At 42.3% G+C, this 22,777-nt stretch overlaps 1 protein-coding gene across 1 annotated transcript in view; it reads right to left on the bottom strand.

The window, feature by feature from the left end:
- Positions 1 to 22,777, bottom strand: part of LRP1B (LDL receptor related protein 1B) — a 1,691,377-nt gene that overhangs the window by 953,799 nt on the left and 714,801 nt on the right. Inside the window, exons 4-5 of the mRNA XM_088474914.1 lie at positions 17,772 to 17,891; positions 13,879 to 14,007 (exon numbers count right to left, since the gene is read on the bottom strand). Coding sequence (XP_088331040.1) covers positions 13,879 to 14,007; positions 17,772 to 17,891 — 249 coding nt within the window. The remainder of the gene's footprint in view (positions 1 to 13,878; positions 14,008 to 17,771; positions 17,892 to 22,777) is intronic.

Here is a 22,777-nt window from a genome sequence, read left to right on the forward strand (position 1 = left end):
CTCTCGCTGAGAAACACGTTGCATTGGCAATGAGAGGAAGCTCAGCATTAAATACCCAGTGCTGCACTGTGACAGGCCGGAGAGAGCATGCGACACCCCAGGATAGGGCGACTAGGTCACATGACTGGAGGCAAGATGGCGGCGCCCATGCCAGAGCGGAACGGAAGCACCACCAGGCCTAACCAGACCAGAGTGACAGTATGCCTGCACAGGACTACGAGCAGACAATGCACCCCACCAGATACCAGCGCCATCGCCAGACGCCGCTTGCCATAGCGTCCTCACAGGTAATACCTGCTGGCCGGCATGCCGAGAAACCCTGGTTGTGACAGTACCCCCCCCCCCCTTATGGGTGGCCTCAGGACACTCACCAGGTTTTTCAGGATGGATAGCATGGAATTTCCTGCCGAGTGCCGGAGCATGGATATCCTGGGCATCAGTCCAACAGCGTTCTTCCGGGCCGTAACCCTTGCAATCCAGAAGGTACTGCAATCGACCCCTGCGGACATGAGAATCCAGAACCTGGGAGACCTCGAACTCCACACCTCTAGCAGTCTGGATACGAGGGGGAACAGGGAGAACTTTAAGGAACTTGTTTAGGATTAATGGCTTAAGTTAGGAAATGTGGAAGGAGTTTGGAATTCTTAAGTAAGAGGGAAGCTGAAGGCGATAAGCCACATGATTGATGTTTTCTGTGATGGAGAAGGGTCCGATGTAACTTGGGGCAAACTTCATGGAAGGGACTCTTAGGTGTAGTTTCCGGGTGGACAACCAAACCTAGTCTCCAACTTTCATGCAAGGTACCTTCCTTCGCCTCCTGTCTGCTTGTAGTTTGTAGCGAGAGGACGTCTTCTCCAAATCAGTGCTCACTCGAGCCCATATGGACGCAAATCTCTGTACAGTATCCTCTACGGCTGGAACATCAAAAGCCGGCAGGCTCCAGAATTCAGGTACTCGAGGGTGAAGACCGTAAATAACCTGGAATGGAGTTTGATTCGTAGAGGAATGATATGAGGCATTGTGCGCAAATTCGGCCCAGGGCAGTAACTCGGCTCAATTGTCTTGGGATGATGACATGAATATTCTTAGAAAAGTCTCAAGGTCCTGGTTGACTCTTTCAGTGGATCCATTACTCTATGGGCTGTGGAAAAATTGAGTTTTACTTGCAGAATGGAGCAGTGACAAAGGCAGGTTTAGGCTTGACATCTATGGCCAAGATCAGGACAAAGTCTTTGGAAGTTGGGGACGGACAGATTACTCCTAACTTGATGTCCCCAGGGTCAGTTAGAAACAGGCGATTCCCGGCTTGCGGGTACAGGAGGCCACCAGGTGACCCGATTCTCCACAATATAGGCAGAGGTTTTTTGATATTCTCTGGCGTTCTTCTCTGGGGAGGTGGGTATGATTCACCTGCATTAGTTCTTCATCTGTAGGAGGAGGAGATGGACAGGTAGAGGAAGGAAGAGTGACAGACTTAGTATGGTCAGTTCTTTATTTCTCGGCCTGACATTCTCTAAAGTGGAGATCGACCTTGTTACAGAGAGAAATCAGATCATTGAGTTTAGTAGGAAGGTTGCGGGTGACCAAATCATCCTTCAGATGGTCAGAAAGCCCATGTTAGAAAGCTGGGGTGAGGGCTTCCTCATTCCACTTGAGCTCTGATGCCAAAATCTGGAACTGTACTACATATTGGCTGACGGGATGGGTTCCTTGTATCAGTGACATAATGCTAGATGAGGCTGATACAGTTCGCCCAGGTTCATCAAAAATCCTCCTGAATGATGTTACAAAGTCTGTATATTTGTCCAGTAGAGAATCTGAATGCTCCCAGAGTGGGGAAGCCCAATCCAAGGCGGGACCAGACAATAGAGACACCAGGTAGGCCACTTTGGTTCTAGCAGTAGGATAGTTGTCAGGCTGCAGGGTGAAATGTATATCGCACTGATTCAGGAATCCGCGGCAGAGCTTGGGGTTGCCGTCAAATTTACTTGGCATAGGAAGGTGTAGTCGAGGGGATGCCCTGCAACTGGTATTATCAGGTGGAGTAGTAGAGGTAACTATAGTTACATTAGAGGTAGACAAGGAGGTTTGCAGATTATCCTGTCGTTTGGACATTTCTTGTAGAAACTGAGCCATTTGATGTTGCATAGCTTCCAGGTTTTCCAAGCGGTCTGCAATACATCGGAATAAATCCGCTCCAGACTCCTGTCCCGTGGCCGGGTCCATGGGGCCAGTGCAAACTGTGAGGTTCTGGTTTTGTTGTGGGCCCGGGGTGGTAAAAGGAGCAGACACTGAAGCAGATTTAAAAATAAACGTGGAGTATTTAATGAGAGGCTTAACAGACATGAATGTGAAAAAACAAAAAGTCCGGGTATAGCACTGAAGTGCACTTGGGAAACTGTAGTGAAGCAATGGGAAAAAGTCCAGGTAGTGATAACAGAAGGTAGTCCAGTATTCCAGGGTTTGTGAGGCTGAAAAGAATTGCAGGCTGAAATGAGTTGCAGACTGAAGTGAATGGCAGGCTGAAGTGAATTGCAGGCTGAGAAATAATGTCCAGGGAAACTGCAAGTGGAGGCAAGGTGCAGGGTAACAGCTGACACAGGTACTCAGGCAAGGGAGAGGCAAAGGAGGAGGCAGGAGCCAGTGGGACTGGAACAGGCAGGGTGAAGCAGGCTAGGTAATGATCCCAACAGACAGGTGAATGAGCACAGGAACTCTCTATCTCAGCTCTCGCTGAGAAACACATTACACTGGCAATGAGAGGAAGCTCAGCACTCCCTTAAATACCCAGGGCTGCACTGTGACAGGCCAGAGAGAGCATGTGACACACCACGATAGGGCGACTAGGTCACACATTTGGAGGCAAGATGGCGGCGCCCATGCCAGAGCGGAACGGAAGCACCACCAGGCCTAACCAGACCAGAGTGACAGTATGCCTGCACAGGACTACGCTCAGCCAATGCACCCCGCCAGATACCAGCACCACCGCCAGACGCCCCTCGCCATAGCGTCCTCACAGGTAATACCTGCCGGCCGGCATGCCGAGAAACCCTGGTTGTGACAGCATTGCTGTCTGTGTGTGAGGTAAGTACTGAGCAGAGCAGAGCAGGATAGTTGCTGGATAGGATTTCTTTTCTTCTGAAGCTGTGTTCGCATGCTAACTGCCTGGTTGAGCTGCTACACTTGAAGTTTAGGATTATGAAGTTCTTATATTTTATAAAATACCTGTGTTCTCCCACTGCCCCCCTCCCCATAGTGTGTGATCACCCTGCTCCCACTGCCCCCCTCCCCACTGTGTGTGTTCATCCTGCTCCCACTGCCCCCCCTCCCCACTGTGTGTACACCCTGCTCCCACTGCCCCCCCTCCCCACTGTGTGTGTACACCATGCTCCCACTGCCCCCCCTCCCCACTGTGCGTACACCATGCTCCCACTGCCCCCCCTCCCCACTGTGTGTGTTCACCCTGCTCCCACTGCCCCCCCTCCCCATAGTGTGTGTTCACCCTGCTCCCACTGCCCCTCCTCCCCACTGTGTGTACACCCTGCTCCCACTGCCCCCCCTCCCCACTGTGTGTACACCATGCTCCCACTGCCCCCCCTCCCCACTGTGTGTACACCATGCTCCCACTGCCCCCCCTCCCCACTGTGTGTGTTCACCCCGCTCACACTGCCCCCCCTCCCCAATAGTGTGTGTTCACCCTGCTCCCACTGCCCCTCCTCCCCACTGTGTGTACACCCTGCTCCCACTGCCCCCCCTCCCCACTGTGTGTACACCATGCTCCCACTGCCCCCCCCTCCCCACTGTTTGTGTTCACCCTGCTCCCACTGCCCCCCATCCCCACTGTGTGTGTTCACCCTGCTCCCACTGCCCCCCTCCCCACTGTGTGTGTTCACCCTGCTCCCACTGCCCCCCCTCCCCACTGTGTGTGTACACCATGCTCACACTGCCCCCCCTCCCCACTGCAAAAGGGGCACTACCACTACTGGGGGCACTGCATAAGGGGCACCACTACTGTGGGCACTGCATAATGGGCACCACTACTGAGGGCACTGCATCAGGGGTACGACTACAATGGGCATTGCATTTGCATAAAGGGCACTACTGCTGTGGGCATTGTATAAGGGGCACTACTGCTGTGGGCATTGTGTATAAGGGGTTCAACTGTGGGCAATGTGTAAAAAGGGCACTGCTGTGTGTCAGACATGAATAAGGGCCACTACTATTTGGGTGAATCAAGATTGTGCTACTGAGTGGTGTAATTTGAATTGGGAATACTACTGTGTGACCACGCCCATTTCTTCTGACCACACCCCTTTCATTTGAGAGGCATTCATTGTAATTTTTTCGGGTGGAGGACGGTAAGTTCGCCCCCTTCTCTAGGACCACTTTAAGCACTGACTAGAACCCTTAGAGCTAACGAAAACTCTATGCAAAAGCATGCCAAGAGATGAAAACTTTTAGTTTACAATGCACCGACATATGTAATTACAAAATTAGTCTGATTCAGTTGTTACAGTAACAAAGCAACATTTTAATCTACATTCATTTTCATTCAATGCCCAGAATCAAGGTATTACAGTATTTAAAAATGAAAAATAGAAGCTGGCAAGATGGTCTGATCAACATCTCAAGGACAGAACACAATCTATTCTTTTAACTAACATAGATATATATCTCTGTAAGGACATTGTGATAAGCAAAGTGCATCTAACCAAGCAGTAATTAATTGCATTCTTCTCCATCTTTTTAATGTCCACCATACTTCTCATGAAACAGAAATTGCACACATTTCAGGAAAATCCCCTAAAGCCCGCCAACAAAATCTTACTGATTAAACTGGTGCTATCAATAAATTATATTTCAGATGGTTGTATTAAGATGCCAAGATTGGAAATGGTTCACATTAATTTTAAGCTTCAAAATTCATTTTTTATTGCTGTGAAATGCTTGTGTTCTAAAGAATATAAAAAGACTTGGTTAACCTGACTTTTAATTGTGAGGATATTTTTTTATTCATGTCCCAGTGGATAAAGATGGTTTTCTAATCATTATTATTAACTCTTCTGCTACCTGTTGCTGAAAAGAGAGGATGATACTAAAGATGTTTATAACCTATCTACTTGTTAGCTGAAGTTTTAACTCATCTTATATTAACATAGTTTGAAAATCTAATATTCTGCTCACACTGATTAACAAGCAACAGAATTGGCCATAAACATAAGAGGAAAAATTGTTTGAGATACAACTACTTGGAAACAGGGCCAGTGGTAGGGTATTCGCCACCCCCTTGCAAACTATAAATTTGTGCCCTTCCTCCCATTTTTTATAAAGGGACAGTGCGCGCCACACAGTAACACAATCTTATTCACATTACACCACACACAGTGCCCCTGACTCAAATAACACCACATAGTAGTGTCTCTTATTCACATTATGACACACAGCAGTACCCCTTAAACACAATACCCACAATAGTGCCCCTTATACACAATGCCCACAGTAGTAGTGCCCCTTATGCAATGCCCACAGTAGTAGTGCCCCTTACATGCAATGCTGACAGCAGTAGTGCCCTTTACACATAATGCCCACAATACTATTGCCCACTTACACATAATGCCCACAGTAGTTGTACCCCATTATGCAATGCCCTCAGTAGTAGTGCCCCTCTCACATAGTGCCCACAGTAGTAGTTTCCCCAATACAATGCCCAGAGCAGTAGTGCCCCTTATACAATACCCACAGTAGTAATGTCCCTTATACAATGCCCACAGTAATAGTGCCCATTACACATAATGCCCACAGTAGTTGTACCCCCTTATGCAATGACCACAGTAGTAGTGCCCCTTATACAATGGCCACAGTTGTAGCGCCCCTATACAATGCCCACATTAGTAGTGCCCCTTACACACACAAAACACTGTACTTACCTGAAACCCTGCTCCTGCCACCCTCCGACAGCTCCTCATGCTTAGCAGAGCTCAGGAGTTAGAATGAGGTGCCAGCCACGAGCCAGTCACAGCTTGTGGACCGGCAGCCAATCAGGAGTGGCTGGCGCCAATTCACACAGCTGCCAGTGCTGCTGACAGGCGGATTCCAGAATGCTGTTCCTGATTGCAACGTTTTTCAAAAGAGCTTCAGGAACGGCATTCCGTCTGAAAAAATAGCCCTGTGGCTATGACTCCAACCAACTTGCCATGCCACCTAGTACTGAGGCCCAGTAGATGTCAAAGTGGCCCTGGAATTTGGAAATATTGGTTGTTTTCTATCTTACAATTCCATGAGCAATAAGCACACAACTGGATACACACTGATAGAGAGTTCATCGCCGGTGTGTACAGAGGATATGTCTGTGAGCGATGTTGTTCACAGACATTTCCGATCTGCTGTGCAGTAGATGGCCAATATATCTGAAAGATATATCAGTCATCTGCTCGTGTGTACGGGCGACCCGCAAATCGCCTGTACACATGCTGCAGGGACCCGACGGTAATTGATAGCTCAACTGGGCGGGCAATTTAAATGCCCACCCAGTTGATCTGTCAAGCCTCGCACATTGGGCAGACGATTGGTAACTGTGTATATAGTTACCAATCGGCAGATAGGTCGACAGGTCGACCAAGTGCGTACCCAGCTTTACAGTCATACTGTAGCTTCAAATGTCCTGGAGCGGTTTGCTTGTGACAATGATTGTGCAGATTCAAGGACAGAGTGGACACCACAATGTATCCTTTGGCTGTTTTTGATAGATTGCACACTACATTTTCAGTTGTTGCGATGTAAGACTGACATGTGCCCTGGGCTATGAAGCTTTGAGACTGATACTGTATGAGAAGATTTCCAACTTTTCTCTGTTCAGAGATAGTCAAGACATGCACAGTTAAATGTAATGAAACAAAGCAACCGCTGTAATTAATGTAAAATATATGTTGCCTGTTTAACATTTGTTTTCAATCCATTTTAACAAGAGTTAAAAACATAATATTGTAAAAAAAAACTGTTTAACAAAAGGATGCAGGAAGATGTCCTGTGGTTAAATCAAAGAAAGGATGTATGTTATCATTTGAATGTATGTATTCTTCAGCATGTGGTAAGACAACAGTTTGCTACTGACAGTGACAGACTGTAGAGCCTGATTAGAGCCAACAGCCTCCACTTCCCAGCATTCTTAAAATATGATCTTGGAAGCTGTCCCAGATATTACATCTTCAGAATGTAAAAGACTGATGAACGTGAGAAAGTAGTTATATATTATCACTATAAACAATACCCAATGATTCTAGGGTGATCAGTTCCGCTAAGTGCGTTATGCTGAATTGAGGTCAATCGTGACAGTGACACAGAAATCAGTCAGGTCGATAGATTCTAAATAGTTGGGCAAGATTAAAAAAAAAGATATCTTGAAAGCGTTGCCAAATGTTGTGTATTTTATAAACACTTTCAATACAGAAGTACTTTGCTGTTTAGAAAATTTAATCTAATTGTGTAACACTCTACACAGGTATGGAATACTGCTGTAGTAAACATGGCCTAACTACTGGACATTATCATAATACGAATCTGCTACAACAACCAAACACCTGACAAATTGACATTATTATAGTAAGGGGTGGGTATGGGATGCTGGAAGTTGGGATCCTGGCTGTCAGAATCCCGACACTGGCACACCGACAGGGCTAGCATACCAACACTTATTGTTCGGTATGCTAACTCTCCCCCTCTCCCTACCCTAACCTTGCCTCGTTGGTGCCTAACCCTAACTTCCCCCCTAATGCTTGAACCTAACCCTCCCCACACCCTAAACCTAAGCCTCCCCGCTTAGTGCCTAACCCTAACCTTCTCTCTAGTGCCTAACCCTAACCCCTAACCCTCCCCCCCACCCCGCTACTTACCTTTGGTATATCGGCAGTCAGGGTGCCAGCATCAGTATTGTGAGAGGACATCGGGATTCTGGCGCCGGCTGCTGGGATACTGACTGTTCTGTATCCACTATTTTTCTATTTCACTGTACAGCTACCCAGCATGAACCTATCACTGGATGTGACCAAGATACAATTATATTACACTTTGTGCAATCACTTTTACAGGTCTACATTCACCCAGTGAATCAGTTTTACAGGTCAATATATTACCCAGTGAATCAGTTTTACAGGTCAATATATTACCCAGTGAATTAGTTTTATAGGTCAATATTCACCCAGTGAATCAATTTAACAGGTAAACATTCACCCAGTGAATCAGTTTTACAGGTCAACATTCACCCACTGAATCAGTTTTACTAGACATCAGTAACCAACCCCAGAGTAGGTTCTGTTAGGTCTTGGCTTCAGGTCTGATTGGTTGGTTTTGAAGTCATGTAGCTTTTAACAAATTCATTGCTTTGTCACTTGTGTATAGAGGGTACACTTTAGTATATAATTTGTAGTTTCTGAAAAAAACAAACAGATTTGCTATGCCTTATGCTTTGAATACAAGAGCATTCATTCCTCTGTCCCTCTTAATAACGAAATTACATGAATTAACCATTTAATCCAACTGCTGATAAAAGCATAGAGGTATTTCTAATTCCATCATCATTCGTTAATCTGCAGTTCATAATATATAATCCTGTTTTGCAATTTGTTGACAATTTAAGGAGTTAGGGCATTTATTTAATTGGGAAATTTCTAATCGTTCGAATCCCCATTATTGGTTCAAGCTGTATAAACCTCCAGTAAAAAAATATTTTCTGTTCCACAAATATTGTACAGTACTAATTTTACAGTGGTAGAATGATGTGAAGGACTGAAAACATAACAACTTGTATATTTTTAGTCATGAAACATTATATGCAAGTTCCCCATAACTCAAAGGCAAATTAAATTTCAGCTTTCTTGCCGAAAGGCAAATAAAATCTCATGTCTAAATTTTTTCCTTAAAACACAATATTGATTCCAACTTGTTACACTCTGTATAGAGCTTGTTCCTTTCAACCTACAGGGGTTGACAGCTTTAATGAATTATGTAGACAAGAGAAAAACAGAATCCTCCATTTTTATTCATTGCACAAATGCCGCACTGAAGCCTGAATTAACTAGTTCTGTGTTAATGGACATACTTTCATTATTTGAATTTTGCTCGAAGCTACACAAAATATATTTCAGTGACACCAATATTGTGCCATTAGCAGTGGCCATTTTAGTGGCGATCTGAGAGGGGCATTGACAACTCTTATTGCCTATCAGAAGAGTGGTAGTCTAGGGACCATTAACATCTGGTACTGTATCTAAAGTATATCAAAGACAAGGTATAGGAACTCTACTAAATTTAAAATTAACTTTTGCTTGTTTAAAAACTCATCTTTAAAGGAAAATTATCATTTAGTTACTACTTATCTATCATGCCTTTGGGACATATGTATACATATATATACTTTTCAAAATGTCATTCAGATCCCTGACCAATATACATCTACCCACCCAAAAGATTAATTAAGATATGCTCCATAGTATACAGTATACTTGTCAAGGAGGCATCAATCAATGTACAACTCCTCACAAACAGTAAAAAAAGGGAACACTCCTCTTGTGCTAACAAAACAAAATACAGGACAAAGTTTATTTTGTCCTTTAGATGTTCGGTTCCTCTCTGCTTTGTTCTTCTGAAAAACCCCCCCACCAAACCTCAGGGGCAAACGCAGGATTTTTACAGGGGGTTTTACACACACACACACACACACACTTACATGCCCATACATATATATATATATATATATATATATATATATATATATATATATATATATAGCACAATCCAGAGTCTGGAGTCCGGCACTCACAAGCACAAATTAACAAAGTGTTTCTTACCCCGTTGCCCTCCAATAAAGGTGCATGGAACATGAACCAATTACAAACGTAGCAGAGACGGCGGCACTCAAGGTTTGAAAAAAAGACAACAACTGCAACCTTCAGTCAAAGTATATATATATATATATATATATACATACACTGCAGCAACTGCGGGTTGTAGACCTGTGATGAGGATGGGACCTGGCAGGCTGGCACCATGTCATTAGGCCCCTCCCCCTAGCGACAAAAGCCGGAGTTCGTGGGTCATTCAGGAGGGGGCGGAGCCAAATGATGCAATTCTAATGGCATCACGTCATATTGGCTCTGTCTCCTCCTGACTGACCCACGTATCGTGGCACTTTACCGCGAGGGGGCAGTGCTTAAGTAGATGGTGCCTGCTCTCCAGTCTGTCAGGAGGGTGGTTTCTGGGTACTCAGTTTTTCACTAAGGTGTTATCATCAAGTAATTTTTTTAATAGGTTATTTGTCCTTAGATACAGTAGAGAACTTTTATATACAAGTCATATACAGTAGATGGGTGTCATAAATTATTTGTTGAAATGCACACCAGAGCCATGTAAAGCTGCAAAATCGTACATATTAACCCATTATTTGAAGTTGTTCCAAGGTGGATAATTTCCTTAAGGTGAGCATATCTACAGTAGGTGCGTATTGTTCCCTTTTCCTTGTATTACAAATTTGCAGTTGGCAATTTAATCTGTAGCATAGAAATCAACAGAACATTGTAGGATACCTCATATCCTAAATCAGGTAAAGTCAGAGCTAACTCATCCATGCTCCTGCTTAGGGTCCATATGACCCTAACCAGTTTCTATGTTTCATTTATATTTTGAAAGAGGAGAGGGGCTCCTCACCAGTGTCTTGCCTAGGGCCCAATTAGGTCTTAATCCAGCTCTGAGTAAAGCTTCACTATTCAAAGCGTGTCAACAGCATCAAAGGTTTCAAAGCAGATTATCAGCTAGAAGCGGCATGAACAAAATGTAATGGCAAAGAAAAAGAGGTCAAGTTAATTCATCAGCCCAAATCCTTGACACAGCCGAGACGTTTAATTAAATATGGCTATTGAAAGCATATTTTAATTGAACTGTAATGTATATCAGAAAAGTAAAGCTATTAGAGTTTAAAATTGTTGAACCGCAGCTAATCATTTATTTAAATGGAATAGGAATATAATTTCAGGTGAGCATTTTGGAAGAGTGTAATGTTCCCTAATATATTGGAACATTCACATACATCTCTTCATCTGCTGCCTGATATTCAATAATAGCTACTATAAGAAATGGGTTAATTTCTCCTTATAGTTTCATAGACGTAACATTTTCCCATAGACAACTTGCTGAGTATTTGAAGCATTTAGGCATTAGAGCTGATGCAGAGCTGATGATAAGTCAGCTGAATTTGCTTGCATAATGTGGGTATTTGCCCATATGCAGAGTTTGAAGTGATCCATCTGGAAACATGCATAGTTATGCTTCCGTAGTTCCCTCAACACACCGTGACTGAACATTGCCTACATGCAAATGGCCTACTATAGTTATGCCTCTTCAGTCAGAAATGTAGATGAGACTAATTTGCATACGGCCCTGTGTTGTCTGTACTTGCATCCGCGTTGCTCCTCAACATGGGCCTGATTCAGATGTGGACAAATTTTCTATTACTGCTTTTTTCATGACAGCAGCAGCGATAGCTCTAATATGGCAATGCAACAGGAAGCATCACGCCTCCTGCTTGCATTAGTGATCTAGGCTGCATCGTAGGACGCAGCATTGGCTCATCTGCAACACCATCTGCCAGTTGTGTGACCCACGGGGTAGCGCAAGCCGGCTGCCGCAGATACAACAAAGAGGCCAGGAAATCTCCATCTTCTGACGGAGATCCTGGCCTTATCCCTCCCACACAAAGGTGGCAACAGGCCTCCGTTTCAAATAGAATCAGACTATCACAGACAGTCTGATGCTGTGATGCCGTACTGCGTCCTATGTCGCAGACCCGTGCTGGGCATGTGCAAAGTACCAAACATCGGTACTATGCACTGTGCTCAGCACCTCCATCCACATCAGAATTAGGCTCCATGCACAGTGCAGAAACACAAAATTATACTTTCTCTTGCAGTGTATCTTCACCACTGCTTCATTCCAAAATCTGAGGATCTGTAATGGATAGAACTCACCGCAGGCACTCAAATACCATTCACTGAAAGGTTTCTTTAACACCTCCTTTTCTTTATACAAGTCACACTCCTTAAAGGTCTATGGACAGACACTCACCATAAGTCCCCCTTGGTTCCTGCATATAAAGGTTTCTTTGTTGCGACTCTCCTTTTCTATCCAGCTGATATAAAAAAAGGTGGTCGGTTTTATTCAGAATGATTATTTATTCCAAATTGGAACCATAAAGGACAAAAGCGATCACATCACATAAAAATAAATAAAAAAAGGCACATGAAGCAATATTGCCCACAAATGACAGTGAGCTATCTGGCCCCACCCCCTCATGACGGCCACGCCACCCCTGCCATGTTGATCTGGCTGCTCCCTCCCGGAAGGGGCAGCCTGAAGATCAACAACTATGCATAAAATACGTTCGGCAAACTGACTTGAGCTCAATCTTGCATCAGCCCCTATTACCTTAACATAACACATGCTAATTCTCCCAGGAAATTCAATTACGCACAACTGTGAAGCAATGATTTAGATTAGAGTTCTTAATATAGGTGAATATCCACAGTAGGTTTATCATCCATCGCTGATTATAAGGAGCGTGAGTGCAATAATTACTAGTTGGGCACATTTACCATAATATTTAGATTGGGATGAATAGTAATTTACCAAAAAAACAAATCCTGATGAAACTTGTATGGAGCTTCATAGACTCTTTTCTCCAATTTTTCATAGTGGCTACCCTTGTCCCCTCAATATCCTCATTTACCCCCTTACCATCCCTCTTTATTAGCAAGACCTTGTTTTATTGTAAATATTATTGTGCTAAATAGTTTAAAGCATTTTTATTACATTGAAATAATACTACATTACAGTAAGCCGATAGTTGTGCAGAGCCAATAATTGCTGATAACAGATGATAATAGCCTGCACTGATGTGAATAACAAAAATACCTTAAATGTCAAAACTCAATTCCTTTGAATGTATGGGAGCATTTACTTGTACATTTGCAAAAACATTTGTGAAGTTTACTTGAAGCTTTCTCATATCGGGGCCAATGCAGAGTAAATGACTTATGTTGTGTGCACAGAGAAAAATAGGGATATTGCCCCTATCTATGTGCATGGTTTCATAGCTGCACTAGCATCAGCTCTATCCCTGGTGCAAGAGATCTGTCTGAAAACAGGCATACTGTAGCTTTGTGTATGCACAATACTGCATAGCAGCAATTCCATTGACTCATCACTAAACTTAGCCAACGTATGAACCCTTGTTATGTCCCCTCAGCCACATGTGGAGATGCTACTGTATTGCGTAAAACTCAGTATAGCCAGTAGAGGCATGCTCTCAGCAAAGCAGGATATAGAGTGCAGGGTTGGGTACGAGATGCTGGTGCTCACGATGCTGTCGGTCAGAATTCCGATGCCAGCGTCCTGACAGGGTTAGGATACCGACACTTGTCTGTAAATATCCTAACCTTACTCCTAAACCTCCCTCCCTGCACTCTAAATCTAACCTCTGCCCCTAGTGCTTAAACCTATCCCTCCCCCCTAGTACCTAACCCTCCCAACCCTAGTGCCTTACACTTATACTACTTGTGGTTGGGATGCAGGTGCCGGGATTCTGACTGGTGTTGGGATTCTGAGCGTCAGCATCCCGACTGCTGGGATTTAAACGAATTCCCGTAGTGCGGAAACACATACGATTCAGGATATGTAGTGAAAACACACACGATTCATCCCCAAACTGACTTGTGTTATTGTATCTACAGTACCTGCATTTTGTATTTAGTAGTGACCTCTTATTTTCATTTGCAAACAAACAGTAAGCAACAATATAAAACAAATGTTTCTGTATATAAAATAATGACTTACCATTTTTTGCTTTGCATGATCTGTTGTCAGACTGAATTAAGTATCCCTCTACACAGCTGCAAGTGTATGAACCCTGTGTATTTCTGCAAGTCTGGCTACACGATCCGTACACGGAACATTCATCAACATCTGAAAGAGATATGATGGAGAAAGATGAATCATTTATATATTATATTATGCTTTCAAAAACTGAGCAGAATTATTTACTATGAAATAAGATCATCTAAATAATCTAATAATAATAATGACACATTTATACCCATTCTGTCCTATGCAACAAATATACAGCATTTTGTGAAGAAGAGGGATAGAGAAGTGAGAGAGAGAACGATGTATACAGCATTATGGTACAAATAGAGTAATGATGATTAGATTATATGGGGTAAATTTACTAAGATCCGTTTTGGTCCGAATTTGCAGTCATGGGTGTATTGTATAATTTTTTTAAACACGGAAATTTACTATGGCAAAACCGGGTGTTTTTTCTGTATTTTCAGAGGTGAAGACGCTGAATCTGAAGTTATAAAGTGCTCATAAAAACAAATAGAAAAAAGTACACCATCATCTACAGTAAAAAAATGGCGTGGGGTTCCCCCTAAAAGCATAACCAGCCCCGGGCTCCAATGACACAGTCCTGGTTCTTAAAATACGAGGAACAAAATGTGTACGGGTACCCCGTATTTTATGAACTAGCACTGGGCTCTGTGAGCAAGTCCTGGTTTTAAAAATACAGGAAAAAAATGGCATGGTGTTCCCCATATTTTTAAAACCAGCACAGGCTCAAACTATCCGGAGTGTAATGCCACAGCCAGGGGACCCTTTGACCGGGTCCCCTGGCCAAAGCATTAGCACCCCAAAATAGTCAGCCCAGACCAGGTATCACAGGGGAAGAATGGACACCTCCAATAAAGGGTCCCCCTCTCTTGAGCACCCCAATACTGGGCTAAATCCCGTGGCTCTTCCCTGCACGCCTGGTCAGTGGATGCAGGGGTAATAGTGTTAATATTGAATGGCTAATATTGTTTTTTTACAGGATGTAGACAGCATCCTGGCGTGCGAGATGCTGATGGTCTAAATACTGGTGCTGGAATCCTGACAGTGTCTGGATCCTGGCTCCAGAATCCAGATTGCTGGCATACCAAATTTAAGTATTGGGGTTTAGGGTAGGGTTAGGGGTTAGGGTTAGGCACTAGGGGGAGGGTTAAGGTTTGGCACTAAGTGAGGAGGGTTAGGTTTAGGGTGCAGGGAGGGGGAGGTTTTGTTTAAGCACTAGAGGGAAGGTTAGTCAGGCAATGGAGAAGGGTTAGGGTTAGTTTCAGGGTACAGGTTAGCGTTAGCAGTACTTACCTACAGGTGTCAGGATTGTGACTGTCGGGATGCCACTGTCGGTATTCTGACCAGCGGCATCCCAACCGTCGGGATCCCATTCCCAACCCATTTTATATAGTGGAACTACCAGTTCCAGCATGCCTGTCCTTTGGCACTTGTGGAGCTACAAGTGCCAGCAGGTGGCTGGCACCGGTACGTCCACTATACAGACAGAACACACACAACATAGAAAGTATACCACACCTACACATACTATACTTACATTGTCACTGGTGATCGTTACCCATCTCCAGTAGAAATACATGAATATCCCGAAAATATAAAAAAAATACTCACCTACCTCCTGGCGCAGGTCGGTCCTCTTCTCCAGTAGAGTCCCAGCCATACAAAATAACAAACAGACTTACCCAGACCAGTTTGGACATTGAAGAGATGTATGTGTTTCCAAATACATCTCTTCCCCGGCAAGTGACAGAAACCTCGTGGGTGATGTCAGTTGCCAGGCCATCAGCCAATCAGAGGCTGCTCTAGAGTAAATGATGCCTGATGATTGGCTGAAAGCCGTGTGGCTGTTAATTGCTCTCACCCAATCAGCGTATACTGGGATCCCGGGCCTGTGCTGATTAGTTTGTAGTGTTAATGCTTTGGCAAGGAGACCCGGTGAAAGGGTCCTCTGGTTGTGACATTACACTCCTGCTAGTTTGCTGGTTTTAAAAATATAAAATACGGGGAACCTCACACCATTTTTTCCCCCAATATTTTTAAAACCAGGACCGTCTCACAGAGCCCAGTGCAGGTTCATAAAATATGGGGGAACCCTACACATTTTGTACCCCATATTCTTACAATAAGGACTGGCTAATGGAGCCAGGGGCTGGTTATGTTTTTGAGGGGAGATCCCCACGCCATTTTTTTAACTCAAATTAACCCTTAATTTACAAAAATATACACACAAGCAGCTTGCTTGTATCTCACTAATATGTGCAGGCTGCTTGTTCGGAAGTGTTGGGCTAGGAAAGTGATGGGTAGGAAAGATAACATACACCATCGTAAAACACAATCCTGTCAAACAAGAGAGCTTAGTAAATATCCGGTCTTCTTTAAAAAACAAAAACCCTGTATACAATCGTTCCTACCTGTGCTTAATCTCGGACCAACACGGGCCAGACACAATTGTTAGTAAATTTACCCCATTAGTTTAAGAGAGAAATTGTGAGAGGCTCATTTATTAGCAACAGAATATGCAAATGTGCTATTTGCTTAATAACATTTCTTTATATAGAGCCAGCATATTTTATTGTACTTTACAATGGTGTACAAACACAGGAATAAAAGGAGACTGGGTATTACCAGGCAGATAGGTAAGAGGACCCTGCTCGCCAGCTTGCAATATATAGGGTAATATGAATACATGAGGTTAAATGCCACATATTGCATCTTGGTGTAGCCAGATTGCAAGGGTAAAAAGCACTTGGTGGTCACAATCACAGTAATGTTGGTCTCAGATCAAAGTGTTGTTCGAGTATTGAAAAAGAACACAAGTAAGTTTTGTGTAAACTGTGTAGAGGCGTGATAATTGGGTAGTAAAGCCTACAGAGGTTAAGTTCAAGAATTTGAAGCTGCCTGAAGAGGTAATTTTTCAGGGGACACTTGAAAGTTTGGTAAAAGATTCTACATAAATGCACCTATTTGTCTACCTATTGCATTTAGTAGGGAACACTCACCTGCTGAATACCCTTCAACTCCCCAAAAGTTAGCAGGATAGTCCTGACTGGAGGACTATGGAGCGCCTTCCTGATCTGGATATCTTTTCCCATGTGTTGAAAGTTGGGAGGTATCTCCAAATCCTCTGGTTTGCAGGAATGGTTTGGTATTTGGAGGGAGGTACGAGGCAGCATACCATTTTTCTGTGCTAGTCAAGTCCCTGGTGAGTGTGAATGTTGCCAATCACCTGGCCCTAGTCATGGACTGAAAATGTTGGGAGCTCTGCCACTGGTTTGGGAAGTGTCTTCTTTCATATGAGCTGGGAAACCATTTGGGGTATTGTGGTCCAACATGAAAATATTATGCAAAGAGATATCCCACAGGGAAACCCATTTAACAAGGATTACAGAGATACATATAAGTAACAGCTATGATACAGGTAGATGTTAGATTGATATGAAATAAATAGAGAGAAAGCAGCATAATTTGTTGTGTATGCAGATCTCCCTGCTTCAGTTAGGTGCCAGTTATGCAGCTATTTATAAAAGCTGTAAAATCAATGAAGGCATTTTATGGGGACTGATGCCTAGGTGTTAGATTTCTGAGCAGACTGCAGAGTATTTTTTTTATTATATCTGGATAGCTATTGCAGTCATCATAAATAGTCATGGCTGCATCAAATCTATGCAAATGTTCACGCTGAATCCTTCGTAAAGTGTGCAGGAGGATGCTAAGGTAGTTTACTGCACAGGCTTACAGTTCCTAGTGATGCAATATGATGCCTCTAAATGCCAAAGTTTGACTTTCTCTCTGGCACGTTTTAAAGAGCATAGTTATCTCATAAACAATTAGTCTCTTACCTAGGCAGCTTTTCCTGTCTGCTGCTAAATCATAGCCCTCCCTACAGTAGCACTGCGTGCCATTTCTGCTGATTCCACATCGGTACTGGCAGCTCTGTTTTTGACACGTTGATTGCAGTTCTAAAAGAAAAGGTAAAAATATAAAATCAGGTATAATTTTCCAGCCATTTACCACAGTGAGTGTTGGGCAGAAAGTTTCAGGGAGGTTGACATGTTCTTTTGTAGCTTCCAAAAGTAAAAAAATTGGACCGCTCTCTTTTAAGTGTTACAGTCCTGACCCTGTGACCCTGCAATTGAGCGGTGTTGTGTTGAAAGTGGAAATTCGCAATACTGTGGTGAGATGTGGTTTTTTTTGTTTTTCTAAAGAACTTTATTTATATTTTCACAAAAATATAATACAATATACAGGTTGAGTTTCCCATATCCAAAATGCTTGGGACCAGGAGTATTTTGGATATCGGAATATTCTGTATTTTGCAATATTTGCATACCATAATGAAATATCTTGGGAATTGAACCCAAATCTAAACACATAATGCATTTATGTTTTATATACACCTTATACACACAGCCTGGAGGTAATTTTATATAACATTTTCAATCATTTTATGGCTCAAACAAAGTTTGTGTACATTCATGAAATTAATTTATATTTCATATATACCTTATACACAGACCCTGAAAGTAATTTTTATACAATATTTTTAATTATTTTGTACCTTAATCTAAGTTTGTGTACATTGAACCACCAAAAAGCAAAGGTTTCACTATCTCAGCCATGCTAAATAAATTCTGTATTTCGGAATATTTGGATATGGGAGACTCAACCTGTAACAACATGCAAATCAAGTTTGACACCACAATATGAACTTCCAGCAATATATACGAAAAATCCTCAATTTCTGCTTTTGATGTCAGCATTCCGAAGAATGCAAAATCTTCATTATATTTTTACATTTGCATTTTGTGGATAGAGTTGGGAAAATTGTCCCTAGTAGAACAACACAAATATTAAGCCTAACAGTTTTCAAAATGTTCTCATCTCCAGTTGACGCAAAGACACATTAGTAATTCCTAGCCTCTACATTATACTTGCCTAAACTCCAGGGGGTATATTTGCAAAAATTAAAAGTTTTTACAAGTGGAGATGTTGCCCATAGCAACCAATAAGATTCTACTTAACATTTAACTAGCACCTTCTAGAAGACAATAGCTAGAATCTGATTGGTTGCTATGGGCAGCATCTCCACTTCTAAAAACTTTCACTTTAGTAAATATACCCCCAGAAATGTATGTGAAACTTATATATTATTTCAGGAAGCTTTCCTGGAATCCCAAAAGAGTAGACTAGCCTCCCAGTCCGGTGGCTCAATGAGCCAATTTGCAGTTAATTGCCTCATTGTGACCCCGTCTACTGTTGCAAACTACTTCAAATTGTGGCACCGTGAAGCTGCTGGAGCGGAATGACAATGCAATTCCCAGTGCCACACATTCCATCTGTGCCTCCTGCACCTCCCGCTGGGCCCAAGTAAAAAGTTGGCAAGCAAGGTCTACATATACATGAATATTTGTTCAGCTCACAAAATGATGGCTTCATTGATTTCATGGCTGTCTAGTGAACTGATGACACTGTAAGGTCTTCTGCAGACTGCAGTCATTCCCAAAGTCAGTCTTCAAGGCATCCTAACAGTCTAGATTTTAATGATATCCATGCTTGAGCACATATGGTTAAATCAAATTGACTAAGGTATTAATTAATCCACCTGTGCTCAAGCATGGATATCCTTAAAACTTGGGCTGTTAGGGGGTCTTGAGGACAGAGTCTGGGAACCGCTGGTCTATTGATATAATGGCTAAATCCAGTGTGTGCAGGTGATGCTGCTGCCATTTAATGTTAATCCTGTAGAAATGCATTGTAAAACTCAGTATGTTTTTACATTGCATGTGTCTTCTGTATGTATATCAAAGTAATGGTATTATTATTATTATTATTATTATTATTATTTTAAATATAGTTAAAAAGGTGTAAACGGCAGGTAAATATATTATGCAAAATTGTAGATTGCATGTATTGTAAGCACAATTATCAAACTGATTACTATCCCTTTATTAATTTATTTTACTTTCTGTGTATGGGCACTTTGTAAAATCAGTTTAATATTTTAATGCAGATGCAAAAATGGCCTAAGAGAATTTTACAAAATAAGAGAAATATCTAAACAGATGGACAGAAATTGCAGGATGTATGTGGCATGGAAAAAAGTATTAATAGCATTTAAAAATATTTACCATAAATACAGGTTAATTATAAGAAAAAAGTATTAATAGCATTTAAAAATATTTACCATAAATATAGGTTAATTATAAGAAAAACAACAGTAATTATCTATATTAAATTATTTTTCTATATTGGATATTTATTTTATTGTATATGAAAAACATATCATGTTGTAATAGAAAAAAATTAACTCGCACATACAGTGTAATAGATTTTAGAATGTGTTTAATATTCAATAGGAAGTAGCTGTGAAATAATACATTTTTTGCGATACAAAAGTCATGGGAATTAATGTGTAAACTGACCTGTATATCAAGTATGCTCTGATAATAATAATAATAATAATAATTTAATAATAATAATAATAATTAACAGAAACTTCTGATGTCAGACCCTTGAGTTTTTATTAAAACTTGTGTACTGTAACAAATAATATTTTTCTGTTGTATATTATAGCAATTATTAGAAGTCTATATTCTGATGTTTTTATATGGTCACAGCTGAGGGGAAGAAAAGGAGAAAGGGGGTGTCGGGTACAGATTACCTGTGTCCGGGCCTCTGTGGGGCCTGGAAATGCAGGGTAGGCTTAACCACGCCCCACACTAAGCTGTGGCCATGCCCCTTTTTACACCATAGCTAAGTACTGAATGCGGGAGCATAGCAATGCTCCCTTATGTGCCCCTTACCCTAACACATGGAGCTACATTGAATACTAGGTGGGTCTCAGTCACAACACTGCTTGCTGACTTCTAATATACTTATTATTTGCAGATGTGAGTGTATTAGACCATATAAAGTCACTGCTCACTTCAGGTCTATGCTAAAACACATAAAAAAACTATGTTATAATGACTCAGGGACTATCATCACAGTATCTTGGAACATTGACATTTCTTGTCTAAGGAAATGTGATTGGTTGATATTTCCCAAACAAATGGTGATTATGCTCATTGGGCTCGATTCTATTCAGCGCGATGTAAATAGCTCCGGGAGTGAGCTCCCGGAGCTATTCAATACACCGCGCTGACAAGTCCGACTAATGATTTCTTCTCTCATCCCTCCGGGGATGAGAGAAGAAATCCGACAAAAGTCCCGGTGCGAGGCTGTTTTCTGCCCTTAGCGCCGGGAAAACAGCCTCGCGCCGCGAAGTTAGGTCGGGGAATGCCCGTTATCGCGCCTAAACACCCTGTTTAAGGTGCGATAACGAGCCTTCCCCGACCTAACAGCGCAATGAATTGAATAGCTCCGGGAGCTATCTCCCGGCGCTATTTACATCGCGCTTAATTGAATCGTGCCCATACAGTCCAAGCATTTTCTAGAACTGGTCTAACCACTGCTAATAAAACTTTTCAAGGTAAGAATTTGTGGTAGACTCTTGGTACTCTGAATGTGGGTCTGATTTTTTTTAAGTAGGTCTGTATTCTGCATCAGGTGCCTAGAGCATACAGTTAGGGTGAATAGGATGCCTTCTCCCTCCTTCAGGTTATGCTGTAAAAACATTAGGTTTTCCTGCACCATAATAGTTATAGTCTTCAGTATCTGTAGGTAAAGTCCCAAACTCTGTATAACATAATAATCGTAATTTACATTATCATTAAGGCCCATATTGAATTAGCCGCGATAATTTTGCCGCCGTCAGCGGAATCTACTTTCCGCCTACATCGCGTGTTTTGGACGCGGAAACTTATCGGGCATGCCCCCGCTATTCGCCCGATTCAATTCCAAAGGACGCAAAAACGGCAAGTCGCGATGTCTGAACAGGCGGAAAGTGCTGTCAGAAATGAGGAAATCAGCCCGAACCCCGCAAAAAAGTGCACTAACTTTAGGGATCAATGTAGATGTCCCCGAATAGCCCTAATAAAGCTGTTTGGGCTTCTAAAGTTGTTTCATTAGCTTCTAATTAGTGTCTTTGCACAAGTGGTGAATAATGGCATAAAGCATTTTTTTTTTGTGAAAATAAGTAGTCCTGTCAAATTTGGGGTACTTCAAAATGGGTGCTAACATATTTTAAAGTCTGTAAAGTGAAGTTAAAAATATTGTGAAAAACCCACCTGTTGCAAGCACCTGCAATCAAAAAAACACCTCACCCCTACTTGCAGACCCCCGTAAAGTCTATTTTGCTACTTTTTATGTTTGTATTCTTACTTTGAACTTTTTTGCCCCCATTTTAAAATAATTTTTTTGGGGTGTTTCCCACTTTTTGGTAGGGATTTTTTTTACGTAGTTATCCTTTGGGGGGCTGTCCCAAGGGTGCTGAGTGGTTTTGCAAAGTTTGCACCCCTAAACCCCAATTCTGGACTTTTTTCCGCCTGCTAAGCATAGGTGGATCTTTTCCGCCTATTACATTGCATTGACTTTCCGCGTACACGAAAAGTCTTTGCAATTTAATAGGGCGAAAAGTTTCCGCCTAGCGAAATGACGTCACCTGTGATACTTTTCTGTGGATTCGGATTTTTTGACACTAATTGAATACGGGTCTAAGAGTCCTACCCCTGAAATATTCTTAAATATACATACAAAAAACACAAGACAAAGGATCTGATTCAGAGCCGCTAGCTAGATGCAATCGCTCGCATCCAGCGTATGCAAATTTGTCAAAGTGACGCCATAGGAAGTGCCCGCTCGCCAAGGCATAAGCACACCCACTTTGGCGGTGCGAGCAATCGCTCTGTGTATGCAGACACCCACTAGTGTATGTAGAGAAGCCCACTAGTGCACTTCATCTCCA

The sequence above is a fragment of the Taudactylus pleione genome, unplaced genomic scaffold (assembly GCF_031769625.1).
Source record: "Taudactylus pleione unplaced genomic scaffold, aTauple2 ptg000156l, whole genome shotgun sequence".
Taxonomy (NCBI): Eukaryota; Metazoa; Chordata; class Amphibia; order Anura; family Myobatrachidae; genus Taudactylus; species Taudactylus pleione.